Source organism: Balaenoptera acutorostrata, chromosome 3 (genome assembly GCF_949987535.1).
Source record: "Balaenoptera acutorostrata chromosome 3, mBalAcu1.1, whole genome shotgun sequence".
Lineage (NCBI taxonomy): Eukaryota > Metazoa > Chordata > Mammalia > Artiodactyla > Balaenopteridae > Balaenoptera > Balaenoptera acutorostrata.
In genome coordinates, this window is record NC_080066.1 from 92,690,314 (window position 1) to 92,707,926 (window position 17,613).

The 17,613-nt window shown below is 43.7% G+C and overlaps 1 protein-coding gene across 1 annotated transcript; it reads right to left on the reverse strand.

Annotated features, from left to right (window-relative positions):
- LOC103000823 (beta-2-microglobulin) lies at positions 1–6,684 on the reverse strand. The gene is made up of 4 exons (XM_057544307.1): positions 6,527–6,684; positions 2,770–3,045; positions 2,171–2,198; positions 1–528 (listed from the first exon to the last, which is right to left on the reverse strand). Exons 1-3 carry the CDS (start codon positions 6,591–6,593, stop codon positions 2,185–2,187), a joined length of 357 nt encoding a protein of 118 aa, XP_057400290.1. The 5' UTR covers positions 6,594–6,684; the 3' UTR covers positions 1–528; positions 2,171–2,184.
- Positions 6,685–17,613: the final 10,929 nt, after the last annotated feature.

The following is a 17,613-nucleotide window of genomic DNA, read 5'->3' on the forward strand; positions in this document are numbered from 1 at the left end:
TCAAGTTTTACCAGCATTTTAATTAGTGAAACAAAATAAAATAAAAACAGGCACAACCATGTCTCATACTAACAGATGTTAAGAAGTAAATATGATTTCATATGACAAAATGTCATCCGCTATAACAGATTTCCAATAATTCTGACAATTATCTTTCCAAAAATTTTCCAAAATTCTAAGAAACATTACAAATTGGAGGTTTACTCTAAATATGCATAGTTATCTTACTACCTAGTTTTGTGTGCAAAAGACAATAAAGACTTTAAATTTGACCAAGATGTTGATGCTGAACATGAAAGTTCTTTCCTCCCCACCTCTAAGCTGCCAGCGCCCCAACTACAGCTACCTGCCAAGACAGGTCAAACGTGGAGACGTAATGCACAAAGAAAAATTATAAAGAAGATGACATTTGTGGTAACATCAATATAACTTCTGATTTATGTCCATAAAGCATAAAAGCATATCAGTATTAAAAAGCAAGAAAACAGAATTTGGAATTAGTCCGATCCAAATGAGGTATCTTCAAACCTGAAAAAAAGAAAAAAACGGTTATTAGCAAATACATTTATTTTATTTGGATTACAGATAGCACTACCAAACTTTACCTAACCTATGCTATATAAATCACTGTTGGTAAAAGTAATAGCTGCAGACAATTTTCCAGACTCATTAAAAGAGGATATCCTACTAGTTTATCCCATTGGTTCTCCCACAGTCTTAGAGGAAAGAATGCTGGTATTACAGTTCAGATCCTGGCTCTACCATTTAGTAACTGTGTGACTCTGGGCAGGTCACCCGAACTCTCTCATGCTCTCGAAAATTACCTTCCCTGTCCTACAGTGTAACAGGAAATTTGAATAGGTTTTCAGTGCCAAGATACCCTGTGGAGTAAAATTTCCCAGAAAAGCTGGATTGTCTGCCTCTGGCCTCCAACTGAAGATGCAGAGAAGTCCAGTTGCTCCCTGTTTCACGCTGCTACAGATACTTGCAAGATACGTCTGTTATGAAGTGAGAGAGTGGCATTGACATATATACACTACCAAATGTAAAATAGATAGCTACTGGGAAGCAGCCACATAGCACAGGGAGATCAGCTCTGTGCTTTGTGTCCACATAGAGGGGTGGGATAGGGAGGGTGGGAGGGAGATGCAAGAGGGAAGGGATATGGGGATATATGTATACATATAGCTGATTCACTTTGTTATACAGCAGAAACTAACACAGCATTGTAAAGCAATTATACTGCAATAAAGATGTTAAAAAAAAAAAAAGATACGTCTGTTATAGTAGCTTTACATTAGGTTACAACAATCTGTTTCCATTTCTTTCCTCCATTGGACTGGGAGCTTCTAGAGGCAGCCACAGTGCCCACACAGTTAGGAATGGTGCGTCTGCAGAACCATGTCACTCTTCCTTTCTGGCTAAATAACAAAGCAACTGCCATGCAAAGGAAGGGACGGTTCACTTTTGAAGGCCCAGAGATGCCCAAGGTAGAAATGGCAGAAGAAAGAGCAAACCGTTGCAGGTGCTGTGGGTAACCGCTGCCTCTGTCCTGTCACAGCACACCTGCAGCTTTTCTGTCCTCCCTTTAGAGGGTCAGTGATGCTGGCAGAGCCCCACCCACGGCCACATGCCTTCCTCATGCCACCCCACAGGAGAAGGGAATGTGACCCCATGGGGTTCTTCTCTGCCTGCTAAATTGCTACCCTAATTAATGTCCTCCAGACAGTGAGGGTTATCATATTAGAGCTGTCTATAACAGTCCCGGGATAGTGACATTAAAAAAAGATTTTCTGGGGCTCCCCTGGTGGCGCAGTGGTTAAGAATCCGCCTGCCAATGCAGGGGACACGGGTTCGATCCCTGGTCAGGAAGATCCCACATGCCGCGCAGCAACTAAACCCGTGCACCACAGCTACTGAGCCTGTGCTCTAGAGCCCGTGAGCCACAACTACTGAGCCTACATGCCACAACTACTGAAGCCCACGCGCCTAGGCCCGTGCTCTGCAACAAGAGAAGCCACCACAGTAAGAAGCCAGCCCACCACACCGAAGAGTAGCCCCCGCTCGCTGCAACTAGAGAAATCCCGTGTGCAGCAACAAACACCCAACACAGCCAAAAATAAATAAATAAATTTATAAAAGAAAGATTTTCTTAAGATTAGAAACCCACCTCCATGATGCTGGTTAGTGGTCTCGATCTACGGAAAAGAAAATGGAGAAAGAAAAAGAGAAACAGTTAAGTTCCACTTTTGAAATACCATGTACTAACAGATGTCTAAAACTGTTATAAATAAAGCTGGCAGAAGAGCCCACTGTCCCTCACCGTGAGTGCCTTGTTAAGAAAAATCCAGGAGGTGCCCACCTTGCCTACTAGCCTTAGATCCCAAGCCAGCCAGAGAACTGCAGGAGTCTAGGATTGGAGGGCACGACCACAGCAGGGCTTACAGACAAGGCCGGTGCTTTCCTGAGACTCTCCTTGGTCCTGAGTATCCCTGAGGCTGTCAGGAAGGCCCAAGGGAGCCAGCAGGGAAGAACCACTGGGAATGCCTGTGCACTTGGGGAAGCGCTGCTACTGCCCCCTGCTCTCACTACAGGGAAACCACTGTCTCAGTGACCACGCTGTGCAGAGATCTCTCAGAAGGTGCCACTAATCAGAGCTTTAATAGCATTCCCTGATAATCCCAGTATGCAGATGTTTTTATATCAAGGCAGCTTTATGCTGTGGCTATGTTCAGATACAACTGTCAGCAGCTAAGGAAGGAAACTTACCCCACTTAACTATCTTGGGCTCGCTGAGAGTAACGTGTTTCACGCGGCAGCTATACTGATCCACTGCGTTGGGAGTGAACGCAGTGTGGACCAGAAGGTAGAAAGACCAGTCCTTGCTGAAAGACAGGTCTGATTGCTCCACTTCCATCTTCTCCCCATTCTTCAGCAAATCAATCTCAATCTGGGGTGGATGGAACCCAGACACATAGCAGTTCAGGTAATTTGGTTTTCCATTCTCTGCGGGGTGTCGTGAGTAAACCTGAACCTTCGGAGGACCTGAGGAGCAGCAGGGAAAAGACAGATGAAATTGTAGAGTATTTCACTTGGGGCTACCTTGGTCTAAAGCTAGATCAGGCCCCAGGTGTTTATATATGATCCTCCATTTCTCCCAATTCCATTTCCCCTCATGCCAAATGAGCTTCCATTTTTCCAAAAGGCAGCCTCCATTTTCTGGGATAAACCATGACTTGGTATCTTTCCCACATAATTCCCCTACACATGCCTTTAGGGCTTTTTCTAGCAGATTTCTCTTAACATCTTCTTCTGTCAATGGAGATTGTGCTGTATCTTTAATAATCTCTCTGTGGAAAATCTCAAGAACTTTTCACGGCTCCTCAGCACCTACAGAATTTCTTATCATTCAAGAGTCTACATGATTTGGCCCTAATCTACTTATCAAGCTTCGTTTCTCACTTCACACTCCCTCCAGATTAGCCACATCAAAAATTCCCGTTATTGGGCTTCCCTGGTGGCGCAGTCGTTGAGAGTCTGCCTGTCAATGCAGGGGACACGGGTTCAAGCCCTGGTCTGGGAAGATCCCACATGCCGCGGAGCAACTAGGCCCGTGAGCCACAATTACTGAGCCTGCGCGTCTGGAGCCTGTGCTCTGCAACAAGAGAGCCCGCGATAGTGAGAGGCCCACGCACCGCGATGAAGAGTGGCCCCCGCTCGCCGCAACTAGAGAAAGCCCTCGCACAGAAACGAAGACCCAACACAGCTATAAATAAATAAATAAATAAATAAATAAATAAATAAAATTAAAAAGAAAAAAAAAAAGCTTTAAAAAAAAAATTTCCCGTTGTTGTACGCTGTTTCAACCCAGTCAATTTTTTTCCCCTATATTTACTCCTTTTTTTTTTTTTTTTTTTGCCTCCTGCCTGGATCCAGACCGATCTGACTTCTCAATATGTGCCTAGTACAGTGCCTGGCACACAGCAATTGCTCTGTAAGTGGCAGGTGTAATTATTTTACCTCCTTGCTCAGGTTCCTAACAGAGTCAACCGAAAGTATATTTCTGCAAAACACAACCTCTTCATCATGTCCAGAGTTTATATGACAAATCTCTATCTGAATCTGTATCTGATTTCATGAGCTAGAAAACAAAGAAATAAAACTGAAACACCTACAGGAGCTGGCAAATACCTTAAATGAAGTAGTTGGGCTGGGTAAGAACAACAGGGAAGGGTGAGGACTATGGCAAATGGGAGAGAACATACTCTCCATTAGGACCAGGTGGAGTAATGCATGTGACAGTGGAATTTGTATTTTTAATTAGCATGCTCAAGTGATTGCCATAATCTGCCAGGTTGGGAATATTGCAAAATGCTACAGAACAGTGGCTTCCAAAATGGGATGCATGTCTAGACCCTTCATGGGGATGTGTAAAGAAAATATTATAAACTCTATTTCTATATTTTTCTTCCAAAGTGAAGTGTTACTGCTCCTGAATATACAGACTGATATAAATATATATATATAACCACTTAAATACAAATACACTCAGAGTACATGGTTATAAAGGTCAGCTCATCCTCCATGTCCAGTGGTAGAGAGAAGGTGGAGTACCAGGCCACTCTGAACAGATGTATCTGTCTAGAAATGTCCCATCATCAAAGAAAAGGCCCCTAGGCCCACCAACAGCTAGACTGGAAATACCATGAAGCCTCGCTATTTTTTCATAGTTCTAAGTGAAGATAATTCAGAAACCTCTTTGCATTTGAGCTTCTAATAATTAGAACATAGTAGGTGCTACAGTAGTGAGAGCACAGGTTCATCCCACCTGGAATTCTCTCTCTGAGGGAGCTAGGCAGTTTGTGGGTTTTTTTTTTTTTTTTTGGAAGAATATCACAATAGTGGCTTCTAAGAGTAGGAGGTGTATCAGACAGGCCTGGGTTTGAATCTGCCCTCAACCACTTACTGGCTCAGGGTTTTGGGGAGAGTTATTTGAGTTTCTGTAGTTTAATCGAAAAATTATCTACACCCAGAGTGAAATAAAACCCACACAGGGGAAACAGCAGAAAATAGATCCCCCAGAGGGAATCACAATTACATGTTTCTTGTATACGTTCCGGAAATGGCCTTGTATATCTTCCAGGCATGTACTACTTAGGAAATTTTCAAATTCAGATAGTTTTTAATGTCGGATTGCTATTTTTCTAAAGCTATATGCCACCGCAAATATCAATAATAGTGATAATACAGACATTATGCTTCTTTTGTAAATAAATTTTAAACTAACTTCCTTTTTCTCATGAACAACAACAAACAAACAAACACACAAACAAACAAACAAAAAACCCCGCTTCACAGAGCCTTTTGTGAGAGAGAAAAATCTGAGGGTCCGGTATATTGCAGGGTATTTAGAAGGTACTCAGTATCCATGGTGTCGCTGACAGACAGCTTGGGTAAGCATATTGATTCCTCTTATCCCTAGTTTTACAACCTTTCTGAATGATAAACCTTCGCTTACTCAAAACTGAAAGTAGAGACTCAGCTCATCTTGGAAAGAACCAGGCAAGGAGCCAAAGGAGGGGCCCTCTGTGAAGAAAGGCAACAGGGGCCCATGTCCGCCCAGCTTGCTCCCGAGAATCTCACCCCAGAAGGTTGTGAAAAACGCACGATTACAGGCAAAGGGCTCACGACCCGCCAAATGCTCTGGTCAGGCTCTACTGTCTGCCATTAATCCCCTGCGTGATTAAGTTACTTCAGCTCTTCGAGCCTCTCTTTCCTCATCTGTGACAAGCTGATGATAAAGGCATCCTGTTTACATCGCAGGCGCATTTCACAATTAAATGACAGACAGCGCATAGCGCAGGTCAGTGAGCCGCCAACGGGTAGCTCTATGATTATTACTAAGAGTGACAGGTAGCGGGAACAAGAGAATGAACGACGTGAAACGGTATGTAAACACCTCAGGACATTCCACAAAAGTCGCGTGCAACTTCCTCGCCGTGGTTTGGTCTTCGCGTATTTGGGGAAAGTGCAGAGCGTCAGCTGAACCTGGCGGGCGCCTGGAGGAAGCTCGAGGCTCTCGGGCTCCCAGCGGACTGATACTCCCTGGCGGCGACTCCCCCAAAGCCCACGCGTGGTCTCCACCCATTCGCAGCCCCCAACCCAGCCCTTTGGGACCTGCCAGCCCGCCCTCCGCTCCCGCTGCGCGGGGGGAGCCAAAGGCCCCGCGAACCAGCGGAAGAGAACCCCTCCCCCACCTCGGTCGCTCTGTCCCGACCCACCCGGTGCGGGCGTGCCAGAGGTCCCCTCCCCCATCCCGGAGAAGCCGGCGTCCTGGGCTCGCACCCCCTCCCCACTCCCCACCCCGCCACTGCCTCCACAGCCCGAGAGAAAGCCGCGTGCTACTCCACCGAGTCGGGAAGGAAAACTTGGGAGCGGGACCGGGGGGTACGGTGTTAGTGCCCAGTGGCTGCGAGCGGGACAGGACGGGCTGGTGGAAGAGGGAAAGGGAGGAGGGGACACTCACGCGGGACGGCGTCCAGGCCAGACAGCGAGAGCAGCCCCAGCAGGACCAAGGTCACGAAGCGAGCCATCGCCACAGAAGCAGCCCGGGTAGCGAAGTGAGGGCCCGGTCCCGCGCCCGCACTTATATTCCACGCCCAGGCCGCTAATCAGAACCCTGCCCGCCGGGACGTCACCGGTCTCCTAGCGAGCGAGGCCCGGGCAGGTTAGAAAGAGGGACTTCCCGGTTTTCAGTTTCATTTTCTGGTAAGTCTCGTGATGCTTAGGAAGGCAGGGTTCAACCGGGTGGATTCGCTGTCTGTACATCGGCGCCCTCTTATCAGGGGTGCGCGCCCAAGCTTGGGGCGCGGGCCACCCACCCGAGAACTTGAGTCTGGAGGAAGCTTTGCTTTTCGGAACAGCACCAGAAACGCTCAGTCACTTGCTCCCCAAGCATGCCCCAGCGAGTTAGGAGCCTAGAACCTGGTTTTCGATCGGGAAAACTGAAGCCCAGAAAAATTAATAAGCGTAAGGACAGAGATTGAATGGTACTGGGCAGAATCAGAACTTGGGTTCACAATTACAGCCCGGCAGTACGCTGTAGGGCTTCTGGATTCTTTGGGCAAGAATAGTCGTCCAGAAACCTCGAGGCCTCATGAGGACAGCTCAGAGAACCGTCCAGAGTGAAGGAGGACCTTCTTGCTTCCTGAGTCCTTTCAGGGAAAATCCTGTGCGGAGAAAGTGTGGCCTGTATCTTGCCGCTGTAGTTTAGGTAATTTTCTTTGTTTTGTTGATTTGTGGGGAAATGACCCCTGATAGTAAAAGGTAAAAGCAGTAAGTGCTTAGAGCGTTAGACTTTACCGACCCCTTGAGGAACATCATTCCCTGCGAATTACCACACTAGAATGGTGCTTGGCATGGAGTAAATACTTGGTAAACTGACTGAATGAGTGAATGGATGGATGGATGGAAGGATGGATGGATGAACCTACGAATGAAGGAACGAACGAACATGCGAGGGAATACGTGAGTAAACATTAGGATGTAGGAATTACCCCGTTACATTTTAATGGATAGGAAAACAAAGGCTAAGTGTTAGGTTTCAGACGGGCCTGATTCATTTGTCATTCGTGCTTCAGACACTTGGAAGATAAGAGGACTGAGAATTTGGCTTGCATCTGCTGTGGGCCCAGCCAAAGAAGTTAGGCCTACTGACTCTAAGACCGTGTCAGTGTTAGACTCCTTAAGGAAACCTCCACTCCAGAGATACCATAAAAAGATGCTGACATCACCTGGTGGCTGAGTCCAGGGATCTATTCTGAGTGGAACACTCAGAAGAGGGAGTGAACCATGGGGGCGGGGAGGGGCAGAGATCTTGGAAATCACCCTAGTTTGCGGTTGAAGGGAGTTGGGTGGTGCTTCCCCAAAGAGTACAACAAATGTCATCTGGATTTCTTTTACATGTTTTTAGACATTTCAACTATCCCTACTGTGGTGGTTGTGTCTAAACTAAAAAAAGGATACTCTCCGCAGACCTAATGAAAGGAGATAATGCACAGAGAGAGCCCCAGGGATATTTTCTGAATGTGGAAGAACTGGGACTTCATACACTCTTGCTGGGAATGGAAAATGGTACAACTACTTTGGAAAACAATTTCACAGTTTTTAAAAAAGTTAAACATATGCTGGCCATATGACCCAACCACTCCACTCTAGGTATTTACCCAAGAGAAAATGAAAGTGTATTTTCATGATGAGGACTTGTACAAAACTGTTCAAAGCAGCTTTATTGGTAACAGCCAGAAATTGGAAACAAACCAAACTTCCATCAACAGGCATACAATGGAATACTATCAGCAATAAACAAGGCATGAACTATTGGTACACAGATTAATGGATGAAATAATGAGGCTGAAGGAAAAAAGCAAGACAATAAAGAGTACGTGCTGTATGATTCTTTTTATTTAAAACTCTAGAAAAAGCAGACTAATCTATGTAACAGAAGCAGATGGTTGGTTTCCAGAGGGTGGAGGGAGCATCAGGAGGCTAAGGACACTTGATCCATTATCTTGAGTATGATGATGGTTTCTCAAGTGTGTACATGTAGTAGAACTTATTAAAGTGTATACTTTAAGTGTAATTTATCATACGTCAATTATACCTCAGTAAAGCTCCTTTTAAAAAGAAATAACCTAATAAGACTCCGCGCTTCCAGTGCAGTGGGCATGGGTTCAATCCCTGGGCAGGGAAGTTCTACAGGCCGCGTGGTGCGGCCAAAAACAAATCAAAAAAACAAAAAAACCTAAAAGCACAGGTTCCTGTATCTTTGTTAGGCCAAGGAAGAATGACGTCCTTGAACAGAAAGAAAAAGAAGGATATTGAAGTGGGGAGAAAATAGGAATAAGTTAAAGCTCAAATGAGTTGGGTTGCACCTCAGTGGATCTCAGTCAGCACTTTTCTGAGGTGAACTCATCAAACGGCCAGAAAATCCAGGCCCCCGGGAAGGAGAACAACAAGCACATGTAGGACATTTGTGCCTGGGCTCTTTCAAATGTTATGTCACTAATCAAAGTGTGGTACATGCATCACAACATCAGCAACACCTAGGAGCTCTTAGAAATGGAGACACTCGGGCCCATCCTAGCCTGCATTTTAACAACATCCCAGGTGATTCGTATACACATTAAAGTTTGTGAAGCCGCTGCCCCAAACTACTCAACAATCCAGAAGGTAGGTCTTACTTTCTTTTACAGATAAAGAGACAGTTTCAGAGAATTAAGATGCTTGTCCACGTTAGCTCTGAGCTATGATTCCAATGCTGGTCCATGTGATTCGAAAGGGCTTATAACGTCCACTTGACAACCACTTCTGAGAAGGGGTTCACGGGAAACGGTTCATTGGGTGGCTTGGATCAGGGCAAGGATTAAAAGTATATGAGGGGGCTTCCCTGGTGGCGCAGTGGTTAAGAGTCCGCCTGCCAATGCAGGGGACACGGGTTCGTGCCCCGGTCCGTGAAGATCCCACATGCCTCAGAGCGGCTAAGCCCGTGAGCCACAACTGGTGAGCCTGCGCGTCTGGAGCCTGTGCTCCGCAACGGGAGAGGCCTGTGCACCACGATGAAGAGTGGCCCCCGCTCACTGCAACTGGAGAATGCCCTCGCACAGAAAGGAAGACCCACCACAGCCTAAATAAATAAATAAATAAATAAATTTAAAGCCATGTATTTAAAAAAAAAGCATATGAGAAGGTGCAGAGAAGCAGGAACAAGTAACACAATGTATGGTAGTTTTTATTTAACTCACATTTGTTTTTGTCTGCCCACAAAAATAATATATGCATGTGATAGAAAACTGGAACAATCAAAAAACTATAGGGAATTCCCTGATGGTCCAGTGGTTAGGACTCCAAGCTTCCACTGCAGGGGCCCCAGGGTTTGATCCCTGGTTGGGGAACTAAGATCCCACAAGCTGTGCAGCGTGACCAAAATAAATAAATCAATAAAAATTTTTAAAAACTAAAAATAAATTAAAAATTAGAAAAACTATACAGAGGAAAATTAAAACCACAGTGACCCTCCAACCCAGAGAGAACTATTGTTAAATGGTTTAATTTAATGAGTCTGAAGGTGGTTGCCTGCTCAGAAGTCCATCCTGAAAGCATGTCTCTATGTGTATAACTGAGTCACTTTGCTGTGCAGCAGAGATTGGCACAGTGCTGTAAATCCACTATACTTCAATTAGAAAAATAGAATTAACAAAAATGTCAGTCCTGGTTAGATCTGTTTTGGAGCTGGCAATCCTCAGTCTTCTATGTTAAATTCCACTGAATACAGCCAATGTCAGTTGAGTGCAGGCTTTGTGGCAAATGGAAATACTGTAAGGATAAATCAGAAGATGCCAGACTGCCAACCAGGAGAATCCAATCTAGAGTTCAAATCAGCCCAATAATTAATTTATTAGCAGCCACCTAAGGTGCTCATGCCGACTGAATTCTCAGATTTGTGCTGTTACATAACAGGCAACAGACCCAAAGCAAATGGGACACAGAGGGGAGCTGTTTTGTTTCCTGATAGTTACAAAGTCAGACGCTATACAAAGGAGGGGAAAAACCTCACAAGATCCCAGGAAGGCAAGTACTGTTTTCACTAATTGAGAGAGAGTATGTGGGAAGCCTAAAGTTGAGACAGGTGAAGTATCTCGTTGGTGAGGAATCTCTGCCTCACAGGCTTGTGTGTAACCACCACGCTCTTCCAATTGCCAGGGTGATTTTATTGGGAAAACTGCACAGACTTGGTATAAAATAAATCAAGCAGTACAGAACTATAAACAGTAGTAACCACAGTGTTTCAGCACTTTTTATTTTTAATTACATTTCTGATACATGAATGTATGTCTGTTGCAAAAATACAGTCAGAGGTCTACTGAGTGAAAGTGAAAGTTGCCCTCCTGTGTCTCTTCCCATCTGACTGTCCTCTCCTCTGGAAACACTGTTAAGCTTTGGTGCCTATCCCTTCGTGGATATATATTGTATATAGTTTGGAAGGTGAGGAATTTTAAAATTATAACTACAGAGACTGCTATTATTATGTGTTAAGAACTCAGTGCCCACTAAAAGCATGAAGGGGGTTAGAGGTAGCATCGTTCCTCAGCTTGGATGGAGAGAGGGTTAGGGAAATGCTGAAGCCAAGACCCCCTGACACTGTGGGGACAACAGGACAATCCCAGGAGCCAAGGATTGGGCACCGTCCCTGGGGAATGCTACGCCCAGTGACTAAGTTACTGGCACAGCCTCCTTTCATGGGTGTTTTCCTCTCATAGGTCCTTGGGTCTGCATCTCAGAACCTAGTTAAAACTCCAGAATTCCTGCTTGGACTTTCTATCCTGCCTTGGATTCTATTCAGTACTATTAAAAATGAAGACTCTCCTTCAAATGCCCTTTTTCCTTTTTGGCAAATTCCTGTAAGCCTCACCTTCTCACTTTCCACATTGCTTGGCTGACACTTGCCTCTGGCCAATTACAGTGTGTGGTCCTTTCTGGCTGTCCCCTGCTATGTTGAACCTGCATCAGATCCTTTCCTCTCTACTCTCTGGTGTCTTGGACCTTTCTAAACTCTTCTCCTAAAAGAGGACTGTGAAGAAACCAGTGCCTTGAGGGTTGAGTGGGTGAGGTGGGCTCCACCATCTCCCCGACGAAGCCAGTCTATGAACGGTGGGGTGCGGCTCAGAGAGGATTCATTCAGCATTTATTGGGGGCAAGGGAGAGTCCGCAAAATTTGGATCATTCTATAAATACTTACTGAACTTGCTTATTTCCGTTTCATAATATATCATCGATACTATCCATGTCGTTATGTACAGGGCTGCCTACTTATCATTAACAATATTATACTTTTCTCCTTACCATACCTTGTGGTAGGGAGACTAATGCCTCCCTCCCTCCCCCCAAAAGAAGATGTTCATAGCCTAATTCCTGGAGCCTGTGAATATGTTACCTTACATGGCATAAAGGGCTTTGCAGGTGTGGTTAAGGTTAGGGACCTTGAGATGGGGAGATTATCAGAGATGATTGGGGTCAGCCCAGTGTAACCACATAGGACTTAACAGCAGAGAACTTTGGGACTTCCCTGATGGTCCAGTGGTTAGAACTCTGAGCTTCCACTGCAGGGGGCACCAGTTTGATCCATGGTCGGGGAACTAGGATCCTGCATGCCTCGCTGAGTGGCAAAAAAAAAAAAAACTGCAGAGAACTTTCCTGACTGTGGTCAGAGGGAGATGTGACTACAGAAGTATGATCAGAGAGATGCAGCATGCTGGTTTTGCAGATGAAGAAGGGACCATGAGTCAAGGAATGTAGGCAACTTCTAGAAGGTGGGAAAGGTAAGGACATGGAATGTCCCATAGTCTGCAGAAAGGAAAGCAGCCCTGCCTTAATGTTAAGCCCAGGAGACTTGTGTTGGACCTCTGACTTACAGAACTGTAGGATGATAAAGTGTGTTGTTTTAAGCCATCAGGTTTGTGGTAATGTATAACAGCAGCATGAAAAAAAAGAAACAAACCCCATTCGTACTGTTCCAGAATCATACAGTTTTGGGCCTTGGTTGCCAGGAGCCTAGCTCAGTGTAAATATTTGCCTTTTCAATGTTGTCTTTACCTGTCGGTTAACCAGATCTGGCCACACAGCGCATTTTGGGTACTCTCGTGTGAGGGAGGGCTATCATCAGCTCAACAGCTGAGGGGGGAGGAGTTTTGCTGTAGCCTGGCTTGGTCAGGAGCCTTGGTCCTCCCCCTCCTACCACTGCCCCGACTGAGCTGGGTCATCCCCAGTGATGTGGGCCCAGCTGGCCCTGCCATTTCTGGACTATTTCTCCGACAGCATGCACCCAGTGGGCCAAACCACTCCTGCTCTACCTGCCGTTGCCAGTGCTGAACAGGGAAGGAGAGTAAGAAGAGGAGCCCTCTAGTCCCCAGGACAAAGGTGCCCCAAAGCTTTGGCTTCTTTCTTCTTAGCCTGGCCCCAACCTATCCATCAGGCCTCAGTGTTCACAGCAATCATTCAGGTTCTACAAACCTTTACTGTCACCTTGCTAGGTGCTGGGCACTGGGCTGGTCTGGGGAAAACTCTTTCCTCAAAGAATTCATGGACTCTGGTTTATATACCTTTAATAGATTATGATTCCAGGGAAGCAGCCTATTCCACATGGAGGGGTCAAAGAGCCTGTGATCGACTTTGGAGCCAAGAAAAATAATGTGGACTTAACCTTTAGACCATGATGCTGGTGCCAGTGGAGCTGGGGTTTTGTTTTTGTTTTTTCCTTGTGGTTTTCTTTTGAGCATTTTTTGTTTGATATTTTAAAAAACTTTTCCACTTAGCTTAATTTTTTTCCAATTATAAAATTCATATCCATTATGAAAAGTTCACACAATATAGGTAAGAATAAAGATAAAAATTTAAATCACCTGTTAACCCTCCATCCAAAAATATCCACTGCTAATGAATTGATGTTTGTTCCCAGACTTTGTCTATTCATATACAGATATAAGCATGGATATATATGTTTGGAAAGATGTAATCATTCTGCCCATATTTCTTTGCAACAGCTTTTTTATTTAATGATGTGTCATGAAAATATATCTCTTTCTATAATAAAAGATGTACATAGTTTTTTCATACTTTCATAGCATTTCATTATATGAATATTCCATATTTTTATCCAGTCCTGTATTGGGGATGTTTCCATTTTTTTTCTATTATAACTCATCCTGCACACTATGAAACTGCCCTTTGGACCATGAACTATTTAATGGTCATGGTAGTGGTGTCAGCCATTCAGGTTTTATGCTAATCCATCTACTTGAAAGTAAGCAGAAAAGTAGAACTTACTCCAATCTATTTAACATTTTATAAAGGGCTGAAATGCAATAAACTGTCACAGTAGAGATTATTAATAGTCTTATAACCATGACAAAAGAGCTCTAACTTGCATTTTTAGTGTAGAGAATTAGCTTCACTTTTAGTTTTATTCAGAAGTTCTGTAAAGCCTGTGTGTTTCAGCTGAACACAGGATGTGGGCACAGAACCCAGAATCGCTGAGGGGCTCGATGAGGCGCAGATGGGTCTCAGGTTTTGCCACCAGCAGTCCCGAGGTGCTTGTTTTTTTAAATAAATTTATTTATTTATTTATTTTTGGCTGTGTTGGGTCTTCGTTTCTGTGCGAGGGCTTTCTCTAGTTGCGGCGAGCGGGGGCCACGCTTCATCGCGGTGCGTGGGCCTCTCACTATTGCGGCCTCTCCTGTTGCGGAGCACAGGCTCCAGACGCGCAGGCTCAGTAGCTGTGGCTCACGGGCCCAGTTGCTCTGTGGCATGTGGGATCTTCCCAGACCAGGGCTCGAACCCGTGTCCCCTGCATTGGCAGGCAGACTCTCAACCACTGTGCCACCAGGGAAGCCCAAGGTGCTTGTTTTTGTTGTTGTTTCTTTTTCTTTTTACTCCTGAGCTTCTGAGCCAGTTTTCCATTTACAGCAGCCAAGAAGATATGGGATAATCTGTGTAACTCATGCAAAAGTGTTTTTAACTTGAACATCTGGCTTCTACATTCTGAGTGTAGTACCCATGAGTGGGTAGCCAACTCAAGCTCACGGACCCAGTGAAGGGCAAGCATCACCAGGTGGACCTTAGGAGTCCACAAGCACCCTGCCCTGAAGCACTGAGAACTTGGCTGCTCAGTAATCACCTCAAGATCCACCCAGGGATTTCCTATCCAATTTAATGGAGCAAAGCTTAAGGATTGAGAGACCATAACTTCACACAGTTCCTATTAAGGGTGTGGAAAACAGGGATCCTCTTTTTAAATATCTGCTCCCCAGTAGTGATCCCAACAAACTGTACTCACAACCATGGATGGTTAAAAATGCACTTTAATTCTCTTGCCCTTTCAAGGGTTTTCTTTCTCATGAGTTTGTGTTCTGACATTTCTACCAGGATGTAGTGGTTGGGGATGCTGGCCCTTTAACAGGGGAGTAGGGGAGGGGCTGGGAATCTTTTTTTTTTTTTTTTAAAGAGGATGTATTTTGTTTTCTTGTTTGTTTAAATTTTATTTATTTCTTGGCTGCATTGGGTCTTGTTGCTGCGCACGGGCTTTTATCTAGTTGCAGCGTTGCAATGTGCAAGCTTCTCATAGTGGTGGCTTCTTTTGTTGCGGAGCACGGGCTCTAGGCAGGCGGGCTTCAGTATTGCAGTGCGGGCTTCATTGCTCCACGGCATGTGGGATCTTCCTGGACCAGGGATCGAACCTGTGGCCCCTGCGTTGGCAGGCGGATTCTTAACCACTGGGCCATCAGGGAAGCCCTGACTTGTATTTTCCTAATGACTAATGTGTTAAACATGTTTTCAAGTGCTTATTGGCCATTTATATATGACTTTGGAGAAATGTCTACTTAAATCCTTTGTTCACTTTGTAATTGAGTTATTTGTTTTTATTGTTGAGTTCTAAGAGTTCTTTATATATTCTAGACCTTTCTGAGGTATATGATTTGTAAATATTTTCTGCTCTTCTATGGGTTGTCTTTTCACCTTCTCGATGGTGTCCTATGAAACTCAAAAGTTTTTAAAAGTCAGTTTTTACCTTTTTCGGGTCACTTGTGCTTTTGGTGTCACGTCTAAGAAACCATTGCCTAATCTGAGATCATGAAGATTTTTTTTACAAGAGTTTTATAGTTTTAGCTCTCACATTTAGGTCTTTGATGGATTTTGATTATTTTTTGTGTATGGTATGACTAACAGACCCAACGTCATTCTTTTGCATGTGGATATTCCATTTTTCCAGCACCATTTGTTGAAAAACTTACCTTTATATACTACAGAATATCGCTGTAGAACATTTGAGTAATAGAGGAATAAAGGAAATTTGTCACTTATAAATCTATTACTCAAAGTGATCTTGTTTACTATTAGGATTATTTCCTTATAGTTGTTTTTTCTTAAATATTAATGTTAACAATCAGGTGTTATCTAGTTAATCTTATCAATTTTATAGGTAAGTACTGTTATTATTTCCATTTTACAGATGAGGGAACAGAGAGATTAGGAATTCTAATTCAGATGTACTTGGGCAGTAAGTGGTAGTGCCAGGATTTGAACCCAGGCAGTGTGACTGCAGAGCCTTTGCACTTCTACAGTGTGCAGGCGTGTGTGAGTTAAATTATTATTTTGTGGTATTACAGCATTGTTCTAGCCTTAGTCTCCCCCTACATACAAATGAGTGAATATGTATGATTTAATTGATAACAACAATAATAACAAAACACATACTCTTGTTCCCACCATCCAGGCAAGAACTCAGGTATCTCCAATATCTTTAAATGTGTGCCCCTCCTGTTGAATGTGTGTGCCCATCCCCATTCTATTCCCTTACCTTGCCAGCCTCAGAGTTAACTACCATTCTGAAATTTTAACTACCTCAGAGTTAACTACCATTCTGAAATTTTCTACCATTCCCTGTTTTTCTTTATCTTACTTACTCCATATAAATATATACCCAAATAGTGCTATTTAGTTTTGGCTACTGTTGAGTTTTATATAAAATGGAATCACTGTATATATTTTGGGGGGACTTGCTGGGTTTTTCTTCACTCAACATTTATTGTGATTCATCCATGTTAATTTTTATAACAACAATTCATTCAGTTTCACCCCTGCATAGCATTCCATTGTCTGAATGTATCTTTATCCAACTTTAGTTTCCATTGTTTGCTGTTAGAAACTGTTGCAGTAAACTTTTTTTTTTAATAGATCTTTATTGGAGTATAACTACTTCACAATACTGTGTTAGTTTCTGTTGTACAACAAAGCGAATCAGCCATATGCCTACACATTTTATGCATCTATTGCAGCCCGTGTGCAAGAGTTTCTCTGTTGGTAGTAGAATTGCTGGGTCATAGGGCATGTGCATCTGTAATTTTACTACGTAATACTCTAGTTTTCCAAAGTTGTTTTATCAGTTTATGCTCTCAACAGCAATGTAATAAGTTCTCATTGGGGTATGTCTTTGCCAACACTTAGCATATGCAGATTTTTAAAACTTTTGCCTATCTGATGGTATGATGGGTTTTAATTTGCATTAATGTTAAACACCATATATATATGGTGTGGAGTTTTTTGTAAAATGACTATTCAAGTCTTTTGCCTATTTTTCTCTTGGGGTGTTGCCTTTTTCTTAGTGGTTTGTAGTGTTTGATATATTCTAGATACCAATCTTTGTTGTAGGTGTGGTGAATATATTCAGATCTGTGGCTTGACTTTTTACTTTTTTCATGGGGTCTCTAATTTTAATGTAGTTCTAAATTTTAATGAGATTAATCAATCAGTCTTTTGCTATATGCATGTAATTTGTGACTTCCATGTTGAGGTCAGAAAAATGGTTTTATATTTTTTTCCTATGTTTAAAATTTTTGAATCTTGCATCTAAGTCCTTTTCCGATGGAACTTAACATTTGTGCATAGTGTGAGGTAGGGACCTGTTTTCCCCCCACATATTGATAACCATTTGTCTCAGCACCGTTTTTTTTTGTCAGAAGTCCTTCCTTTTACCATTGATCTGAAATGTCTTGTGTGTCA